This window comes from Mirounga leonina, unplaced genomic scaffold (genome assembly GCF_011800145.1).
Source record: "Mirounga leonina isolate KUSES-001 unplaced genomic scaffold, KU_Mleo_1.0 Mir_175, whole genome shotgun sequence".
Classification (NCBI taxonomy): domain Eukaryota; kingdom Metazoa; phylum Chordata; class Mammalia; order Carnivora; family Phocidae; genus Mirounga; species Mirounga leonina.
The window spans coordinates 4,409,402-4,431,671 of record NW_023270453.1 but is presented as its reverse complement, the minus strand read 5'-3'; the positions used below and the strand labels follow the sequence as shown (position 1 = coordinate 4,431,671).

At 39.5% G+C, this 22,270-nt stretch overlaps 1 protein-coding gene across 4 annotated transcripts in view; it reads left to right on the top strand.

Moving 5' to 3' along the window:
- CACNB2 (calcium voltage-gated channel auxiliary subunit beta 2) overlaps positions 1 to 22,270 on the top strand; it is a 382,838-nt gene that overhangs the window by 240,700 nt on the left and 119,868 nt on the right. For 3 of the 4 annotated variants that reach the window (XM_035021527.1, XM_035021526.1, XM_035021528.1), the window contains exon 3: positions 14,012 to 14,131. In XM_035021527.1, coding sequence (XP_034877418.1) covers positions 14,012 to 14,131 — 120 coding nt within the window. Of the gene's footprint in view, positions 1 to 11,481; positions 13,199 to 14,011; positions 14,132 to 22,270 lie in introns of those variants that run through there. The other variant, XM_035021529.1, reaches the window with a different exon arrangement.

Here is a 22,270-nt window from a genome sequence, read left to right as displayed (position 1 = left end):
TTTCCTTGGATTTTTGTCTCTTTTAACATTGTAACTGAAGTTGGGCATTTTCCATATGCTGAAAAACATTTCTTTTTCTGTGAATATCTTCCTTTTTGTTGTTGTTGCCCATTTTTTTATAGTAGTATTGGTCTTTTTCTTATTCGTTTCCAAGATCTATTACTATATGAAAGATGTGAACTTTTGTCATTGGCACATTTTTTCCCAATATTATTACTGGGTTTTTTTACTTATAATTTTTAATTTTACATATAAAATGTATGGTTTTTATGTTTTGAAATTTTTAAATATCCATTGGTATTTGATCCAGGTACGCAAGCTACTTGAGGGCAGGGAATGTATCTTATCTATTTTCGTATCCTCAATGTCTGATGCATGATAGGTACTTGTTGAACCAATGGTTGGATGTAATCATGATGATGATGAAGGATCATTCAAGCTGATTGCATGTATTCATCCCGGAAAAGTTAAGGAATTAATGGTATTACCATAATTTAATTCCCTTGGTAATTGGATGTATCATCTTACACCTGAAGGACTAAGTGCCAAAAGACATATCCAAATGAGTTCTCTCAAAAGGCTTCCTCTTGCTCAGTAAGCTCTGGCTCCTTACACAGGCTAAGAGAATTCTCTTCAAGTTGGACCTACTGCCTTGGAACATTCTTCCCTTACCTCTTTCTATAACTTGTTGCCTTTCAACTTCAAACCCAGCCTAAATATGCTTTTCCTTTTTAGAAGCTTCTACTTAGTCTCCCTGTTACATAGGACCTGTGTGTCTCCTATACAGTAATAACCAAAACTGTCATAAAAGCATATTTAGGTTATTACCTCTGGAATGTCTGTCTCCTTCACTAGATTATAAACCCCAACCAGGTCTTCTTCCCAGATGTACACTCTCCCTAGGGATACAGAGGTGAAAAAAAAACAAACCAATTTTCTGCCATCCTCATGGACAGGAAAATAGAATCGTACATTCTAATGTATGTGTATGTTGAGGAGGGAGAGATAATAATAAATTTCGTCATCCACAATATTAAATGATTGCTATTTCAATGGAGTGGAAGACCTAGTAGGTGTATCTTTGGATTGGAGTGCTCCCATTTGGGGTCTGCTTTAACAGTAGAAGTGTCTGGCATACAACATGCTCATGCTCTAGTGGACTCTGGAACGGTGGTCCCCAGGCCATCATGCAAGTGTCCATAGGCATTGGCAGCAGCAGTGACCTGGTCTTTTCTAACCTTTACCAAACTGTCTTCTTACCAAACTGCCAAGCCATTTTTGCCTGGCTTGATCGAAGTTTTACCAACACTGGCATTCATTTTACTTTTAAACAGAGCATATATTTCCATGGATCTTCGTCCATGTGAATTATTATTACAAAATACCATAGATGAGTGGCTGAAAAAAACCAGGTATTTTTTCTCACTATTTGGGAAGCTGGGAAGGCCAAGGTCAAGGCGCTGACAGATTCTGTGTCTGGTGAGAGCTTGCCTCCTGGTTCACAGACAGCCCGCTTTTTTGCTAGGACCTCACGTGGTCAAAGGAGCAAGGGGGCTCTCTGAGGTCTCTTACAACGGTATTAATCCCATTCATGAGGGCTCCACTGTGATGACCTGATCACCTCCCAAAAGCCCACCTCCTAACACCATCACTTTAGAGATTAATTTCAACATATGAATTTGGGGTCGGTCTCTGGAGCCACATATTGCATATTTGCAATAAAAATGCTTTCTTATTTGTGAGACAGGAAATATCCTATGAATTGCTTTTTGCCAACTGGCTATGTCCGCTGTTTTATTAAGTGTTCTTAATATAGTCTGGATTTTCTAACATTAATAGCATATTAACATACCAAACGACACATCTACAATTTGCAGCATATTTCCAAACATAGATTTGTTTAAACCAGATAGTCTCTGGTTCTTAAATCACCTCCTGAAGGTAGGTTAGCTGCTTAAGGGGTGCATTCATTATTTTAGGTCAGTAGGGTACTTTGTGGTGCTTTATTACTAAATGCGCCAGACCACTGGCACTTTTCCAGCCAAATCCCTGATCGCGTAGCCTGTTTTTAATATTAAATTTAATATTAAATCTCTCTGAACCAAAGTCATATCTTTCTGGAAGGTTAGACTTTTAGAGCAGTATATTAATAATCTACTACCGAATTACTGAGTCATTTGGCCTGTTTAAGTATCTAACCCAGTAGCAAAAAATTATTTAAGCAGTCATATGAGAAAATCCCAGTGTTTCAGTGGAAACTTAACATAATCATTTTAACACATTTTCTACAGAGAAATGTAATATGTCATACTTTAAAATGTTAACATTGCAGGTTCCAGTACTTTTCTTTTAATTCTTATTTCTTAACCTGATGTAATTCATGCATCAATATTTGCTTGCTTCCTTCCCTCCCTCTCTTATTCCTCCCTCCCTCCCTCCCTCCCTCTCTTGTTCCTCCCTCCCTTCTTCCTTGGTAATTGGATGTATCATCCAATTTCCTTCCTTCTTTCCTTCCTTCCTTCCTTCCTTGCTTGCTTCCTTCCTTCCTTCCTTCCTTCCTTCAATGTGCATAAAGAGTCTTTCAGAAGGCCCAGAGCTTGCCCACATACAAAAAAGCTGTCAAGGTTAAATCAACAAATTACAGGAAATATGTATCTGCAAATCCTCTTTTTTGCAACACAAAAAATATGTTCAGGGTATTTTGTTAGATATTTCAATTGCATTAACAGCTTTTTAATTCTATTCAAAAATGGTAACGAAACAGAAAAAAAAATTAAATTAGCTCCCTGAATTGAAAACAGTGAATCCAACTTTACCACTTCTGTTCATTTTGTGTCTTCCCAGTATTTTTACATACATGAATGTATGTATTTATATGATACAGGGGCGCCAGGGTGGCTCGGTGGGTTAAGCGTCTGCCTTTGGCTCAGGTCATGATCTTTGTTCAGCAGGGAGCCTGCTTCTCCCTCTCTCTCTCTGTAGCTCCCCCTGCTCGTGCACTCTCTCTCTCTCTCTCTCTCTCTCTGTCAAATAAATAAATAAAATCTTTAAAAAAAAATAGATGAAAGAGTTTTTTAATTTCTTTATCTTTTTAACCAAATATAATCATCATTAACATATGCCTATAATGCTCTGTAGGCTTTGTAACTATTATTAAGATTATATAATAATCTACATGTTGTATGGAACATAATTTTAGAATTTTCTCATTAGTTTAAATACATATTAGTCTGGATACACATCTAGATACAAACAGAAAGAACATTGCTTTCCCAAAGGGTTTAATGAAAGTCAAAACACTATCAACAAGATGTTAAAGCATCAGTTTTAATGTATCCTCATAACATTGTGAATTGGTACTTTGCAGAGAGAACTCATTTAATGAGGAAATGGTATTGTGTTTCATTTAGCAGGCTGAACACTTTTTCCAGATGCTTGTGACTAGTTGATTTTTTGTGAAAGTTGATTTTTTGTGAATATAACTTTGTCTAGTTATATCTACTGATTTTTGACTGTTTTCTTATCAATTAATATAACTTTTGTATATGCAAAGAACATTTTTAAAAATTTTTTTAAAGATTTATTTATTTATATGAGAGAGAGAGAGAGGAGAACATGCACAAGCAGGGGGAGCGGGAGAGGGAGAAGTAGGCTCCCCACTGAGCAGGGAGCCCGACGTGGGGCTTGATCCGAGGACTCTGGGACCATGACCCGAGCCAAAGGCAGATGCTTAACCGACTGAGCCACTCAGGCGCCCCTATGCAAAAAATATTTTAGAGGGTAAAATCTTTAAGGACTGAAGCCATATCCCTTTTAACAGCTGTGTGGTTCCCTGGAGGACACATATGATGACTATGCTTTAATGTCTTTGGATTGATTGTTCATTGCCACCTGGGAGCATTCACCCTGGAAGGCAGGAGCCAAGATTTATTGTTTGATTGTTCTGCCACTCAAGGAAAAGCTCACTGCTGGACATGTCATCTTTTGATGTGACCTTTATTTAGTAGTAGAGAGTCCATTAAGATGTTCCAAAGTTTTATATATCTGTCCAGTTAGTCAGTTGCGTTTCTTTTAAATATATTACCCAGAGTTTCTTGAAGAAATATCTTCCTTCTCTGCTGGCTTGATTTTTTTGAACCCTCCGTCTGACTAGACATTGTATGTATAGTCACGTTTTCTGCTGTGAATTTAAACTCGATCCCCATAGGAGAGGCAGGGCTAATGCATGAGAAGTAACAGTCAGTAAACAGTCATACAAAATGTCATATTTACAGTGTTTTTTCAACCATCTGTAAGAAAAATTTTAAGAATATTCTTTCTAGTAGCAATGATTTTTTTTTATACTCATTTTACAGAGGGGGAAATTAGCCTGGGGAATATTTATATGACTTTCCTATGGCTACACACTGGGTCGTTGGCCATTTTAGGATTGGAACTTTAAATCCCTGGAATGAAGAAGTACAATCAACGAAAAGAGGATCTTCAAATGGCAAAAACTGACAAGGCAAGAAGCAACAAATGTTGGAGAGTTTGTGGAGAAAGGGGAACCCTCTTACACTGTTGGTGGGAATGCAAGTTGGTACAGCCACTTTGGAAAATAGTGTGGAGGTTCCTCAAAAAATTAAAAATAGAGCTACACTATGACCCAGCAATTGCACCCCTGGGTATTTACCCCAAAGACACAGCTGTAGTGAAAAGAAGGGCTATATGCACCCCAGTGTTCATAGCAGCAATGTCCACAATAGCCAAACTGTGGAGAGAGACAAGAAGCCCTTCAACAGACGAATGGATAAAGAAGATGTGGTCCATATATACAATGGAATATTACTCAGCCATCAGAAAGGATGAATACCCAACTTTTACATGAACATGGATGGGACTGGAGGAGATTATGCTAAGTGAAATAAGTCAAGCAGAGAAAGTCAATTTTCATATGGTTTCACTTATTTGTGGAACATAAGGAATAGCATGGAGGACATTAGGAGAAGAAAGGGAAAAATGAAGGAAGGGAAAAATGAAGGAGACGAACCATGAGAGACTATGGACTCCAAGAAACAAACTGAGGGTTTTAGAGGGGAGGGGGTGGGGAGATGGGTTAGCCTGGTGATGGGCATTAAGGAGGGCACGTATTGCATGGAGCACTGGGTGTTATACGCAAACAATGAATCATGGAGCACTACATCAAAAACTAATGATGTACTATATGGTGACTAACATAACATAATAAGATAAAATAAAATAAAAGAGAAGAAGATCTTCATAGAAAATAAGCCTTAGTCATATTTTCGAAATATAAAATCTCTCCTACATTTCTTGGAAGAAGGTTGCAGTATAAATTTTAAGTATGATGACTTTTTTTTGAAGTGGCTTGCTTGTTATGGAACGTGTTTATTTAACCAACTGATCATAGTTGACATTTACATTAAGTTCATGAAGTTGGTATTTATTGAGGGTTACGATAAAACACCAAGTATATCTTCAGGCTGAAGTCTTAATTTTATTCTCTTGCTCACTGTAGCAAGTATTTATTAGCCATTTACAATCTGGGTCAGATTGCTGTTGGTGTTTTTTTAGTAAGGAGGTGACATGAGAATATTTAGGAATATTTAGAAATGTTTAGGAAGGCTAAGGAGGATACTGTAGTGGAAGAGTTTAGAGATATAGGATGTGAGGGAGAATAGGCTCTCTCTCTGGTAACCCTTATTCATTCATTCAACACATATTTATAGAGCATGTATGTTGTACCAGGTACTATTCTAGGCACTTCGGGTAAATGAGTGAACAAAACAGGAAAGAAAATATTGCCCTCATGGATGTTTCTATTGGAGGGAGAAAGACCCTGAACAATAAACGTTAAGTAAATTACATTGTATGTCCGAAGGCAAAAGCACCATTTACAAACACAAGGAGAGGAGGGTAAGTGGAATTAGAGATACTGGAGAGCCCTGGGGGTTACAGTTTTCAGTAGGATGGTCGTGGAAGGCCTCATGGAGAAGGTGAAGTCTGAACAAAGATGTGCAGGTGGTGATAGCTGGTATTGTGGAAATCTAGGGACAGAGCATTCCTGGTGCCTATGAGTGAGGTTGGAGCAGAAAGAAGGAGGCTGTGTGTGGGAAGGAGGCTGCCACAGATGGGTCGAAGAGCAGATAACCAGCAAACGAGACTTAGAAGAAGCAGCCAACAGGTCAGAGAAAGACCGAGAGAGTGGTTTCTGGAAGCCATGTTGAGAAAGGGAATAAAGGATGGGGAGTGATATTGAACAACCATGCTCAGTTTTCCCAATAGGTTAAGAAAGATGCACATGGAGAATTGCCCTTTGGACTTAGCCATCTATCACTGATCACCTTGATGAGCAGTGATGGTGGAGGGCAAGGAGAGAGTAGGTTTAAGAGAAAACTAGAAGAGAATTGAAGGGAGCATAGGCAACATCTTTGGGGCATTTTTTTCTGCAGAGGAGAGCAAAGAAATGGGATGGGAGCTGGCAGAGAACATGGAGTCAAAGGAAGGTTTTCTTGGGCAGCGAGGAGTGAGAGCATGTGTGTGCTGATTAGAATGACTCAGTGGGAAGACTAAAGGTAGTGATGTCCATGCAGAGTTTCTGACAGTATCTATACTCACCATGAGTTCCTATGCCAAAAATGTCCTATGTCTGATTCATTCACTCCTTTTCCCTCATTTAATTTAAAATTTTTTCAGCAATAATTTAGGAAAAGTCAGCTTTCCCAGGCTGCAATTTTTCTGCTTCTTGCCTACTCATTTCCATTTTCATGGCTGAAAGGTAAAGTTTTAGGTAAGAAATTATATAGCCTGAAACATTTTTGTCATCTATCACCATCAGTAAATATATATGAAAGGCCTACAAACCTCCCTCAGCACAAGCACCCCCCCACACACACACACAGTGTTGTAATTATGAAGGGAAATTATTTATCCTATGCCTAAAATCCCAAACTCAAACTAACATTAAAAATGGCCATCTAATTTTAACTTTTTTAAAATGGTTCTTTTTAATGGCGTCAAATTTTGCAAATTTTGGACAGGGGTTCTTCTGCAAAATATAAACAGCCACCATGCCCTTCCTTTAAGAAATAATTTGGTGGTAACAGTGTTTTAATATATTACTCTTTTTTACAAAAATATTCTTCTTAAAGATTGGTAAGTTAGTCCTGTCTCTGATTTGTATTTTTTAATAACTTCAGCTTCAGTGCTGAACACCAGCAACTGTTCCTATTGAACATACACTCAGAAGATGCTTGAATTCCAGCCAGCTTCAGGCAAGATTAGCTGCCAAAATGGCTACTGAAGGCCAGCTTGCCAAAGTTATGTTCATTTTCAGGGAAAAGAGAGAAATTTAAATAGCTGGTTTCTTGACTTCCATTGTTTTCCTCTTCTACTTGTCTACTTTCCATTGTAGATAAATGATGAAAAGAGGGGAGGAAAATTTCAGGGTAGCAGCCAACTCTTTGAATCCTTCTTTGCACAAAACAGCATTACATTGTTGAATGAGAAATTACCTGTTTCATTGGACCTTCATTGTGCCTCTTGGAAAGATAAAATCTGAGGTTCTGTGAGGATGTATATGTAGGGTGTGTGTGTGAGAGAGAGAGAGAGCGTGCATGCGTGCTAGGTTTAGCAAAGACAGAATGAAGAACTTGGAAGTCATTTTGGCATTTTATGACCATTAGAAATGGCTATATGCATGCCTGGTAGACAGAAAAAGAGATATTTTCAATCAGTAGAAACATTAGTTGCAGGTAGGGATTTGTTCTGGCTTTTATTTTTATGAACTGATGCATGCATAGAACCTGAATTCAGATTTGAATTCAGTTTAAAAGCTGCCTCCCACCTCTGTTGATTATTAGCTTTGTCACCTTGGTCAGGTCACGGAACTTCTCTGTTCCTTGGTTTTTTCATCAATGACAATGGAGTTCAAAATTTAATATTAAATTATGTTTAATATTCAACTTTAAAATAAATTAAAATTTATTTTTAATAACATAATTATTTATAATTATATTATTATATTATAATTATATATTTTTATATATTATATATAATATATAAATATAATTATATTATATTTGTAATTATATATTATATATATAAAATAATATATTACTAAATAAAAATATTTATTATTTTAATATTAATATTAATATATTAATATATAATATAATATGTGTTATATATATCAGCCCAGTGTCTAGCACAGTGTTAAAGCATTCATGAAAAATTAGCAATTATTATTATGATCATTCATATAGATAGCCTAATCTTAATAAATGGATTGCTCTAATCATTAATGTAACATACCACTATCTCAAAAACGGACTGACTTTAGCTCTTAGGAGATAGCGCTGGATTTAGAAGGAAGAAAATCTGAGAACTCTGTTTAAGTCTCAGAAGACATGATTTTCCTCATAATGTGGAATTTACTGACAACTTAAATGCCACAGGGATAAGGAGTTTTTCTGTGAGGTGATGCCACATAAATGAGAAGGATTCCCCAAATCCCTTTTGCAGGTGTGCTTGAGTGTGTATCTACCTGCAGAGTGAGAAAGAGGAGGGGAATAAAGGGGGAGAGACTGAAATAAATACTCTGGAAAAAGGAGCATGTTAGCTACACTGATCTCTTTTTACTTCCTCAAACTGCTGAGTATTTCTTGTCCTCATGCCTTAGCAGATGCTGTTCCCTCTTCCTGGACATCACTTTTCTGAACACATCCTAAAGCTAACTTGTTTTTTTTCCTTCTTCTTGTGAGATATTTCAGCTTAAATAGTATCGCAGGATGTTGTCTCATCACCTTAACTAAAATAGCTTCTGCTCACCATTATTCTGTTTCTCAGCCTGTTTTGTGTTTTCTTGTTGGGATTATTTCTTTGATTACTTTAAAAAATTAGTCTCCTTTTCAACTAGATTATTAGGCTCCCTGATGGAAACTTAGCTTTCATCTTTTCCACTGTCATATTCCCAGCATTTAACTTAAGAGTCAGAGCATGTACACTTTAACAAAGTAGTAAGTACTCAGTAAATGGATGTGGTTGGGTTTTGGTTTTGCTTTTGGTAACATTTAGTCTTTTTGTCAGTACATAGGGCAATTACACAAAGTTTCTAAATTTCCCTGTGCTCTTGAGAAAATCGCAGCTACTGTTTTAGCTTTTACATAATCATCAAAGTTACCACACAGGTATGAACTCGCATGGATTTATTACCATCACCTTGCTTAATGTTTTCACATTAAGCAGGCCAGTCACATTTGAGAATTTCATTAATTGAATGGGTATGAATAGTAATTCCATGACATTTGCAAACTAAACTATACAGTATTCATGTAAATGTGCTTCATCTCAATAGTCTGTATCATTTTTAAATTTTTTGAGTCAGGAATTGTCATCATTAGTAAACAGTTTATGGTTTTGTTGTAACCTCAACAATGCAGGGGCTAGCAATTCATTCTTTTAGAGATCCAGATCTCTTCACAGAAAAAAAAATTCTTCTCACCTGTGGAAAGGGGTGACAATATGAGAAATAAAAGAATTATCTCTGCTAGCTAATGCAAGCAGACAATACAAGATAGAACTCTTTCCCATTGGTCCTTGGCCTCAGAAGACTGTCCCATTTTGCTTTTTCCTAAAAGTGTGGGCCTGAAGAGTATGGCAATGGGATGTCTATCATCCCATGGCAGGTCAGGAGGAAACAACTGAAGTCAAACTTGCCATTGGTTTAGTATCCTCCTATACATGTGGAGGGTCATTTGAAGTCTTGAGGGTTTGGGATGGAACATAGATTTATCTAGACTCAGGGTAGCCTTGGGATACCATGAGAAATTGATTTTGCCCAAGAGCTTTGCTTTAGTCTTCATATGAAGATTTCCTACAGAAATAGATGAGCACTTTGGGATCCAAGATGCCACTCCTGAATAGGCTGATTCTTACCCTTTGTCTTTAAAAGAGAAAATACGAGAACAAGAACGCTCAAGAAAAATGGTGCTGGAAATATATATGATTGAAACAGTAGAGTCCAGCATCAAACAAGCAAACTTTATAAATATAAAAAAAATGTGTTAAAGGAAAAGGGTGAGTGACACTTTTTTGTGCACATATTTGGCATAAATTGGAAAAAGACAAAAACTGGAGAGTAGATAAAAAGCATGAGTTAGGGGTACCTGGGTGGCTCAGTCGGTTCAGCGTCCGACTCTTGATTTCAGCTCAGGTCATGAGCTCACAGTTGTTGAGATCGAGCCCCGCCTTTTGCTCTATGCTGGGCATGCAGCCTGCTTAAGATTCTCTCTCTCCCTCTCCCTCTGCCCCTCCCCACCACCTCCTCTCTCCCTCTCTCTCTCCCCCCCCCAAAAAAAATAATAATAATAATAAAAATTTTTAAAAAGCATGAGTTAATCCAATTTAACTAACTTTCCCATAAGCAAAGCACACATATTTGGAGTAAGAGTTCTGAGGATAAAAGTGAATGATCTGGGATGAGTTTTGGTAGACATCACGTTGCAAGTTACATTTTGAAACTGTACCATGAGGAATGAGAATATTAAGGTGTAGAAAAGGAAGTATTTGTAGCTGAACATGTGAGGTACCCACAAGGACAAAACTACAAAAGACCAGCTAATCACATTGTAGCAGCCCAAGAGATCAAGGGTTCATCTTGTAATGAACCTGTTCTGGAGTTATGGAACAGCCTTCCTGCGGTCCTGGCTGAAGACTACTTGAGGCCGAATGACCCAGAACGTCCATATGGTACCAAAGGCAAAAGCCTAATTAGATATATTACTTCTAACTGCATAAATCCAACTCCCAGAAGGAAGCAGATAAATTGTAATGCACATGTGAGGAGGGTGACTTTCAAAAACGCAAGAAGTCTGGAGGCTAAAACATGCTACTCTTTAATAGTGGTTATCTTTGGGTGGGAGAATTTAAAGTCCCTGCTATTTGTGTGTCTCTCTGCAGTGAGTTCATGTAGCTTCTATAATGAAAAGACTTGGCCGTTTTGCTGTTGTTAATACATATACAAAGAATGATGAAAGTAACGTGACTCCTTCCATAAGCTGCATTACACATCAGTTGAGAGTCACATCTCACATTGTAAAAGAGACAAAAGTTAATATATTGTTGCAAATATTCAAAAGATCTTGGCCAAAGGTCACTGTAGTTTTTTTAAATGTTTGTTATTTAAACCTGGAAACAGGTGTCAACATGACTGCAATTAAAAGCTACATCTGATCATTAGAAAGAACTTTTTAAATCTTATTTTCTTCAAAAGGGAAGGGGATAGCGCACAGTTATATGTGTGTTAGGCTCTTCCTCTCCGTATTATGGGGGTTCTTAATGATGGAAACTTTGTATCCTCACTGAGGTGTGAACTGAAACTTCCTTAGGGTGATTGGGTTTAAAATGCCAACACTTTTGACAATGGGGCCTGAGGCCCTTTTTGGGAGAGAGTTGTGCTTCCTGGTAATTTTGTACCATGCTACTCCTGCTATGAGAAACCTTCTGGGAAGATGAGGGATCCCCTAGGATGTGTGTTGGTGGGAGAAAATTCCTATCTCCCTTGTGAATTTTATTGGAATAAAAAATTGCAATGCATTTTGCATCTCCCGTGCATTTTGCATTCACTTCATAAGAATATAATCTGTTTATTGATTTATGATACCACAATTAAGGTGCATTCAGTCTGTAACTTTTATTCAAAAGCCTCTATTCTACTGTATTTTCTAGCATTTACATCATGAAGATTGGTCTTAGTCCACAGAGGAAAGGCAGGGGGGGAGGAAGAAGGAACGAAGAGAGAAAAAGGAACAAAGATTTTCTTAAAAACACCTTTCATTTGCATGTGACTTTATAAAATAATCCCCTCCCCACCACACAAACAAAACTGTAGTTTGGAAAGCAGTGATGGAATTTTATGTTTAACTTTAAGAAATCTAGAAGTGTGTATTTCTTCATAAAACTTTAAAAATGTAATCCTATTAGAGAAAATAAGTATCTTCTCAAGCTTGAATCACCTTATTTATAAGAAGAACTTGGACTAAATTATTCTGTAAATCTTAACTCGAGCGAATCAACCAAGCTTTGCAATTTCTTCATAGTTATTGTTCTGAAAATTCATACTGTTATTTATTCTAAGGACTTTCAAACAGTAGTTTCTCAGTTGGAGAAACAGTTCAAAGTCATTTTGAGCTCAGTTAAACTCATTGCTTAGAGCTGTGATTACTTTCATGTCCTAATTAAATGGGCAAATCTGTCTCCTGCATCTTGTTCGGGAAGTCACAAGCCAACAAGAGCAGGTTGGTGTTATGACTGATGAGCATCATTCGTTGATTTCTCCTGTCCAATAACGTGTGTGTAATATTGCTTATTTTGGAATTGTCGTATGGCAGAGGATGTACTTTCTCGGTAGCAGGGTAATGGAAAGGGATCATTAAATGAAAAGATTGCAGGCTTTGTCTCTGAGAGAATGTTTCATCTGCAATTGCAACATGACAGACATACCATGTGCCTGTTACTATAGAACCGAAAAGCCCTTTCCAGCTGTTTACACTTCGGATGCAAAATGGCAATTTGACATAGACTAACAGTGTGATGTAGCATCTGCGTAAAAAGGCTACATATGGAGCATGCCCAGTGCGGTGAGTGCGTCCTCCGCCCTCCCCCTCCAGATCTCTGAAGATAAGGCTTGAACTTTGCACTTGCAAATGTCACTGCATACGTTTTGCACTAGGTTTTTTTTTTTTTTAAAAAGGTTCTCTTACAACTAATTTCCTGTAACAATCCCAGAGCAGAGAAGAGAATATTTAGAGTGATGAGATCCGTCAAGTTTAGAACGAGTTGATGCCTGTCTTTGAATGCACTTGAAGTGTTCTTTATTTTTTAAAGCAGTATAAGGCATTCGAGTGTTTGTTTTCTATCCCCCCGACCCCCGGAATGGGAAAATAAGAATCTCCTTGGATCGGAGTCCTCCGGGGTAGGGCGTGAAAGCCCCGGGGGCAGGAAGGGACGGAGAAGAGGGGCTTGCCCAGAGCATGGATAGGAAAGGAGCCGGGGCGCTCCAGGGCTCAGCGCGCACTGAGGATCCGTGCCCGGGGCTGCAGCTGCGGATGAGAAAGGCGCTGTCTGGCTAATGAAGGCCACCTGGATCAGGCTTCTGAAAAGAGCCAAGGGAGGAAGGCTGAAGAATTCGGATATCTGTGTAAGCTCAAAGGCTTTAGTCTGGGGGAGACGCTATGTTGTCGCTGCTTCTGCTGTCCTTACAGTGAGTGCTCGCAGGGGCTCCTGTGATTTAGTAATATGATCCTGATGGCAAGAGAGGGAGCGAGGGAGAGTCCTGTAATTTTCTGAGCTGCTTTTCCGATGTTGTGATTTATTGCCAGAGCAGCTATCCCAGGCAGGTGTTTACTTCAGGCAGCTTTTATGAAACGTCGATTTAAAAGCTATGGAAAAATGTGTTGCTTAAGGATGGAGTGAAGCTGGCTACTGTTGTCTTACAGTTTTGTCAGTGAGGGTGTCAGGTGAATGGAAAGGTACAAAAGGATGCTTAAGGTTAAAACGGGAGTCATGGTAGAGAATTCAAGTTTATAACGCGTTAGACTTTCTTTTATGTTGTTTTTTAGTAGACGTATCTCCTTTCCCGTTGCAAATACTTGCTTTGGCATGTCGTCTGTTCTTGAAGGCATCCTTGAAACCCCTCTGTGCCCTTCAGCCGGGCACTGCACCACGGAGCTGGTTTAATTATAAAGGGACTTGCTCTGGCTTCCAGAAAGGATAGTCATTGGAGCATAAGCCTTGGGAAGGAATGGTCCCTTGGTAGGCACAACTATCCTAGGGAATGGTCTGTCAAGGAGAGCACGATGTTTCTAGATGGCTTGCCCCGAAATGGATTGTTTTCTGCTCTTTTCAGGAATTTATAGCAGAATCTAGGAAGCAAACTGCTGTGTCAATGAGACTTTTCCAATGCAAACATCATAGATGGAATCTCTTTTAAAATGCAAATTTTTCTCTCAAGGGTTCGGCAGACTCCTACACCAGCCGTCCATCCGATTCAGATGTTTCTTTGGAGGAAGATCGGGAGGCAGTGCGCAGAGAAGCAGAGCGACAGGCCCAGGCCCAGTTGGAAAAGGCAAAGGTAAAACCATTTCTCCTCTGCCAACCTCTTTCTTTGCCAGTCGTGCTGGGCTGTGATGGGCCACCTGTGGAAGTTTCTTTTAAAGCGTATGTTTGGTCTCTTACAGTAGTTCATTGTCTGATTTTAAACAGGTGCAAGAAATGGAGTGTATTTGATTTCCTTAGTAGAAAAAGGAAGTGTGATATATGAGTGGTCTTGGCTTTTATGTTGTTTTATAATCCAACCGACTCATTTCTGTGGGTGGATAGTTTATTTAAACACACAGAGAAGGATCCCCAAATATACAAAGGGGAAAAATCTGCTTCTAATAACAGAATGATTTCACTTCAATTCTCCAGTCAACCGTTTCTCTGCTTGGAAAAACAACTTTCTTCAAGGTAATGTGTATTTTCTTAGGCTTGAACAATCTTTCCCCCAAATTTTAATCCATAGGTGTTTTATAGTAGTATTTTCTTATATTGAAAAAATGGATTGCATTATGCTTCTCAAAAATAAAGCAGTTAAATATTTTATCAGTTAAAAATGTTCCTTCCTCAAACATGTTCTTCATTGTATAATAAAGTGTGTATATGTGGATGGGGGACTGGAAATCAGATATAAAATCTGTAAGTACAGTATTTAGCCAAGATGGTGGTTCATTTCACTGATTGTAACGATGAGAATTCTTTTTCCCATGCAGTCATTCGAATGGCAGCTATTTCTAAAAGTGTAGATTGTTGTTCAAGTTTACGGTGCCTTGGTTTGTGTGATCTGGGTAACTTTTGAAATGAACCTATTTCATATGGTTCGTGGTTTTCTTTTGGAAAAAAAAAAATTATTGCTTTGGAGAAAGAATAAGTACTGTGTTGATCTTGCTTTAAAAAAAAAAGGGCAAAAAAAACCAAGAATGGCATTAGGCACTCTTGCTGGCTGCTTCATCTCTGAGATGAGTAAAATCTCTGTGTGTTGCTATGGGAATTGTGGCTTGGAGATTCTGGCTTGAATGCATGGACGGCCCTTATGTAATATTCATGCCCCCTAGCACAGTTGCCATAGTAGTTTACTGAGGCACTGCTAGGAGGCCTTGACTTTTAAAAAGCAGTCTTTCCATACATCAAAACAGTGTTCTCACCTCAGCGGGCAGGGAAGTCATTTCCATATCTGACACCGTCTTGACTGCAAGACAAGCCATAAACAGCGGGAGCGAGGAACTGATAAGGAAAGGTGTGGCCCGGTTGCCATCAACTAATCTGCTCTACCAGGCTTCACCCATTTAAAACATGAGGATGAGACACTATGGATGAAGCTGGAGGACATTATGCTCGGTGAAATAAGCCAATCGCAGAGGGATGAATGCCACTTGGAGGAAGCATCTAAAGCAGTCACACTCCTAGAAGCAGAGGGGGGGAATGGTGGTTGCCAGGGACTGGGAGGAGGAGGAAATGGGGAGTTGCTAATCAACAGACAGAAAGTTGCAGTTATGCAAGATGAATAAATTCGAGAGATCTGTTGTGCAACATTGTGCCTAGAGTTAACACTACTGTACTTTGTACTTCATATGTTAAAAGGGTAGATCACTTGTGAAATGTTCTTACACAATAAAAAAAAAATTAATGGAGAGGATTGAACAACAGATGTATGACTAGTCAAGTTCATGGCCACAAGTGTGCAGTGTAGCTAATATATCTCGAGATTGAGAATCTGAATTCTTCTATATTTTTGCACCAGGGTGCAAAGAAGAGTCTAGGGAAAAAAAGAAATAACAGTCTGTGTTCCAGAAATAAGAGTGTTTTATTTGCACTAATTTATTCATGTGATTTTCACATACCAAAATTAACCAGTTTCTCAGATTCATATCACATGGTCATACAACCCACTGTCTTAGAGGTTTGGTTTTCAAAGTCTTTAGTTATCTGATTGGGGAGTTTTTGTCCATAACTGTGTGTTGTAAGTCCTCGATTAAGTGACGCAGCTGCGTAGAAATTTTAAATATCTTTTAACCAGCGTGGACCAAAATCCTGTTTCCCAAATCAAACCAGGTTCATGTTACTTGTCATACAGGCTAAAAAGTTTATCATTACAAGTAATGTAGAAGATGAAAGAAAAACGAAGAGAGTTTAAAACAAAGGCAAAACAATAGAAATGTTTCCTCTGTTTAATGAAAATGGTTAATTTACATCCATTTTTCTTCCTTAAAATTAGGTTGGTATCTTTTTTAAAAAAAGATATATCTATTTATTTTAGAGAGAGCACAAGCAGGAGGGGCAGAGGGAGAGGAAGAGGGAGAAAGAATCTCAAGCTGACTCAGGGCTCAGTGAGGACCTGGACACAGGGCTCGATCTCACGACCCTGAGATCCTGACCTAGGCTGAAACCAAGAGTCGGATGCTTGACGGACTGCGCCACCCAGGCACGCCATTAGGTCCATATCTTAAACCTTTGATGTATTCAAATGAGTTACACTAGGATAGGTGAGAATTTGAATATATTCTGAAAGACCATGGAAGGACTCGGATTTAAGTGTACTTTATGTGAACTCATGGCTTGGTAGGTCTGGTTTATTAATTCCAGGACCCCTGAAGAAGGAATGCAAAAGAGGGATTGGAGGTGGCTTTCTCATTAGCCTTTTTTTTTTTTTTTTTTTTTTTTTAAGATTTTATTCTTGGGGCACCCTGAGTGGCTTAATCGGTTAAGCGCCTGCTTTCAGCTCAGGTCATGATCCCAGGGTCCTGGAATCGAGTCCCACGTCGGGCTCCCTGCTCAGTGGGGATCCTGCTTCTCCCTCTCCCTGCAGCTCTGCCTACTTGTGCGCTCTCTCTGTCAACTAAATAAAATCTTAAAAAGAGAGAGAGAGAGATCTTAAGTAATCTCCACACCCAGCATGGGGTTTGAACTCACGACCCCGAGATCAGGAGTCGTGTGCTCTTCTGACTGAGCCAGCCAGGCACCCCTCATTAGCTTATATTCTCTCTTTGCCTTCCACCGTGCCTTTGTGTCAGTATGACTTTGTGGGCCCTATTTTAAAACGAAGCTTTTAAAGTTTAAAAACCTATGAATTCGTCGTTTAATTTTAGATCATTTAAAACACTTTGCATGACCATCTTGGGAGCATCAGAAGTTTTCCGCGTTTCTGTTACAGCCATCCTAGATAGCATCCCTCCAGCAGGAAGGCTTTCTCAGTGGGTGCTCTGTCTCCCTGCCCCCCACAGATCACGTGCAGTAAGATCACTGGGCGAATGCCTGGGACAAACTTCAGTGGTGCTTTCAGGACCCGGCCCTCTTTAAATATGAACTACATTATCCATTAATTGTCCTCAAGAACAGGTCTGTGAAATAAGGTGATTGGCAAGGAGTGAGACTAGAGACGCTGCCTTTTGAAATTAAGTGACCTACAAAAGGTTCTATAACCAGGCACCCTGTGCTTCCAGTAAAAGCCAGTACCTTTTACTCGCACTTTGTTATGTTTTCTCTTAAACTGGTAAACTCTACAGTGAACAAATTATGTATGTATTTTCAGGCAAAGAAAAATCAGCTGAGGGCGCCTGGGTGGCTCAGATGGTTAAGCGTCTGCCTTCGGCTCAGGTCATGATCCCAGGGTCCTGGGATCGAGTCCCGCATCGGGCTCCCTGCTAGGCGGGGAGCCTGCTTCTCCCTCTGCCTCTGCCTCTCTCTCTCTGACTCTCATGAATAAATAAATAAAACATTAAAAAAAAAAAAAATCAGCTGACCTGACTTTTTTTTTAACTTGTTTTCATCCAAAATGAACGTTTTGTTCCTTTTCAGTTTTGCCATCCTTTGCAAATCTTGCCTTGTTTAAGCTCTTTGATTTTTTGCCTTCAAGACAAGGAATACATGGATTTAATTTATTCCCATAGCGATCTTTTTTAAAAGCCCGCTTTACTGAGGTATAATTCACGCATTTAAAGTATAGAATTCGGTGGGTTTTGGTATAGTCACAGAGGTTGCACACCTTACGATCAACTTTAGAACATTTTCATTGCCCCTTAAAGAAATCCCGTGTTCTGAGATAGAACTCATTCCTCTTTCTTCCCAACCCCCTCAGGCCTAGGCAGCCACTCCAACTTTCTGTCTCTGTAGATCTCGCATATAAACAGAATCCTGCAGTGGGTGGTCTCTTGCGACTGGTTACCTTCACTTAGTGATGTTTTCAGTGTTCATCGAGCTGCAGTATATGTCAGTACCTCAGTCCTTTTTATTGCCCAATAATATTCCATTTATTTATATATGTATATATCACATTTTATTCATTATCATTCAGTGGACATCTGGGTTGTTTCCACTTTGGGCTATTGTGCATAATGCTGTCACGAACATTCGTGTGCAAGTTTTTGCATGAACCTAAGTTTCCATTTCTCGCACGTGTATATCTATAGGAGTGAAATTGCTGGGTCATCGGACCATCTTTTTTTTTTTTTTTAAATGAAGGAATACTGTTTTTCTTTTCACTCTTACTCCCCGGAACTGATCCCTTCTCTGTGTGCAGAGACTCTGAATTAGGAAGTCCGGATGTAGAAGGGATTGGAGCAGACATGAAGTAGGCTCAATGCAGTATTCTTAGTAGAATGGATTACTGTGAAGTTTTAAATCCACCCTTCTCTCATCAGTGAATGTCTCCTTGATAAAGAAATTATATTAGGCACCGTTGGTGAGTACACGGGCTACGAGGCCAGAGCTACAAGGAAGAAATAGGCAGCCTGCAGAAAGCTTGTACTGTTCGTTTAGGGAGAAAAGTCTTGGCCTTAAATCATGCTGATAGGTGGAGTAGAAGTACCATACGGGAGTCAGGAGCATCGGGGTGGGAAGACTGCCCCCTACTGGCGGGAACAGAAAGTCCTTCCAGAATGGACATGGACTTTAGCTGATAAATAGAAAGTGGCCAGTGGCCTAATAAGTAATGTAAGCAAATGCCAACATAAGGAAATGGTTGACAGCAAGAAAACATGGAACCTTCTAGAGAAAGTTTTTTTTTTTTTTTTTTTTTTGAGATCTTGCCAACTTGAAAATGTCTTAATTCTAGCCTCACATTTAATTCATAGTTTGGCTAGGTATAATATTTGGGTATGATGAATACTTTTCTTTGGAACTATAAAGATGTTATTTTGTTGCTTTTGCCTTCCAACACTGTTGATATGCTCACCAATGTCATTGGGGTTTTGTGGGTTTTGGTTTTTAATTTTCTGCAGTATGTCAAGGACTGCTCTGCCTTTGGTATTTTGAAATTTTGCCTTGGTGTGGCTCTCATTTTTTGTGCCCGGCTTCTTATATGAACATTCATTGTGAAGGGCCAGTCAGTTCAGTTCTGGAGAGTGACCGATTTTTATTTTTATCATTTTCCCCATTGTATGTTCTTTTTCTGGTTCTCTAGTTTGATTAGAACTTTCTTCAGATTTTTTCTGTGTCTTTGTTTTACTGTCTAGTCTTTCTCCACTTCTCTTCAAACCCATCCATTGAAATTTTTATATTTAAAAATTTCTGATTCCTAAGAGTTTTCTTCTCTCCCCTTTTATAGCTTCACTGTTCTTATTCTGTGGCTGTAATATTCTCTCATATCCCATGAGCTATTCATTTTAATTTTCCTGTACTGTCACTGTTCTTCAAACTTTTAAAATTTGGTATTATGTTTACATATTGGAGACTTTCTTCAAAGATGTGCTTTTTTGGCTGTCTACAATGTCTTGCTCTTAATTATGTACAAGGCCCACTGGAAGCTCTAAGTCCAATGGCAAAGCTTCTTAGCTGCTGGTCTTTTATAGGTGGATTGGGGGGGGCATGTCTTTCCTCTTGTCTGGTTCATGTTCTCAGACTAGAGTCTCCAGCCTCTTGGTACTTTATGTTCTCACTCTTTCTATTCTGTTAATTTCCACTGTCACTTTCTATAGTCTACATTTTTGTCAACTCTCCTCTCATTTCCTGTTCTTTTTGTCTGTGGGTTTATAGTTTCTCAAAAAAAAAAAAAATTTAGGAAGAAGCATATGTTCAGTTGACCATGTTTTATTCCCCCGTATTTATCAGTAAACATATTGTATAGAAAAGAGAAAATGTGTTTCTCCTATTGTCCTTATCCGTAAAACCCTTAGACATTGGGAGAATGTGACCCAATTAGAAATATTCCCTGAACCAGCCTTTTCAGAAGAAAGAAGAAAACATGAATATGTATATTCACCTTCAGCCTGAAGATGACCTTTTAATTCCAAAAATGTTAAACATGTTTTTAGAAAACGTGTCTGATTGAGTAAATTCTGTGGGAGGTAGGAGAGAAGCGTATGTATATGCCTATATTACATACTTTCTTAAACCTACCAGAGAGACCATTAGAATCCAGAGAACATGTGGCAGATATTAAACGAGAAAGCTGCTCACTGGAAAACACTATGTTTAATTGGTGAAAATCCAGCAGAGCGCAATCATCATAGAAAACACAAATACAGTAGACATTCTTAGGATGGTATTTCAGGCTAAAATTATTTTCCCATCACCGATCTCAATGCTGTCTTTTAATTTTTGCATGGAAAAATTGTCAGCTCTCCTTGGCTCATAGCAATTACCTTCCAAATAGAAGAAGACTGGCTAAATAGGTCTAATCTTCAGTAGCCTGGGTTAATTTAAATACACATTAGCTTAGATTGCCTATTTTTCCTACCTGTAAGAAATCAAAAACTTGTGCATGTGACTGGGTAGGGATAGCCCTGAACACTGGTGCTGTAATCCTGCTCATCTCACGTGGTAGGTGACAATAATGGTAATAACAGTAATGATAACATCTATTGCGGGATCTTTGTTCATGATGGACACTTGGAAAGGCAGAAAAGGAAAATGCAAAGCTGTGTGTCTTCAGAGCATTTTGAAATACTTTTGAGCAGTTATGACCATGAAGTACATACAGCATTGGATTGGTGCCTGGACTGTCTTGGACATCAGAAAAATCCTCCTTTGTTTTCTCCGTCAGCTTTTGCCACAGAACAAACTGCTCTCGTCACCTTGAAGTCCCCACCACTTTCCCTCAGGGCCCCATTCTCTTCTGTGCATCGCTGGCCAGTTGGCAGGTTGCCTGGTGACCGGGTCATTTGGGATGGCCTCCTGCAGGTGTGCATTTGGCAGCTGTCAGCTTAGGGGGCTCCTTCTCCTCTTCTAGGTGGTCTCTTATCCCTCAGCGGGCCGGTTGGCTCGTTCTCATGCTGGTTTCAGGGCTACAAGCACATGAGCGAGCACAAGCCCCAGGGGGATTATTCGAGTACCTTCTGTGTCCTGTGTGCTGAGGCCCCATTGGTGACAGCATGCCACGTGCCTAAGCCCGGAGTCCATGTGTGAGGGGATGACCCCAGGACCTGGATTCTGCTGGCGAATGGTTGCAGCCTTTTTCTGCAGAGTCTGCCATCTTTTTTTCCCTTCCCCTTTTGGAAAAAGAGCTACCTCCTTACCTTCTAAAAGAAACACCTTTCTTCTTCCCACTCCATCGTTCACTTCCTGTTAGTGCCAACCTTCCTTAACAGCAGGTTCCACCCCCACCCCCACCCCCCGTTTCCAGTTATTCATTTCTTCCCCACCTCTCTGAAACTCTTTTCTGTCTCTCTCTACTGATAGTGACTGAACATCTCCAGGGACCTTCTAATGAAGCCAAATGACCTTTCATCAAGTGTTCCCTTGACGTCTCTGTAAGCCTCACCTTGTTTTTCTTCCCTACCACATCCCCTTCCTGGCTACAACACAAGCCTGTTTCTACTATCTCTCTGGCTCCTTTTCCATCTCCTTTGCTGCTGCTTTTATGGAAGTCCATCCAGCCACATGCTCAGTGCTCAGACCTTGACCTTGTGGCTTTCACTGCTTTACGCATGCCATTGCTTTTCAGACTGATGGGTTCCTCGGGAGCTGCTGCAGAGGCAGAGGGGAGCCCAGAAGGTTGTGTTCTGTGCATTCTTAATGGATTTGGCCAAAGCAGCTCCCTCCATTCGTCTGACATACTGGGACTCCCGTGTATGTTTTACTTTGGATATAGAGCTTCACCTCCACAATGAGTGTTGTTATTATTTATTTATTTATTTTAGAGAGAAAGCACACGGGAGAATGAGGGGTGGCTGAGGAGCAGAGGGAGAAAGAAAATGCTGAAGCAGAATCCCCACTGAGCGTGGAACCCTATGCAACG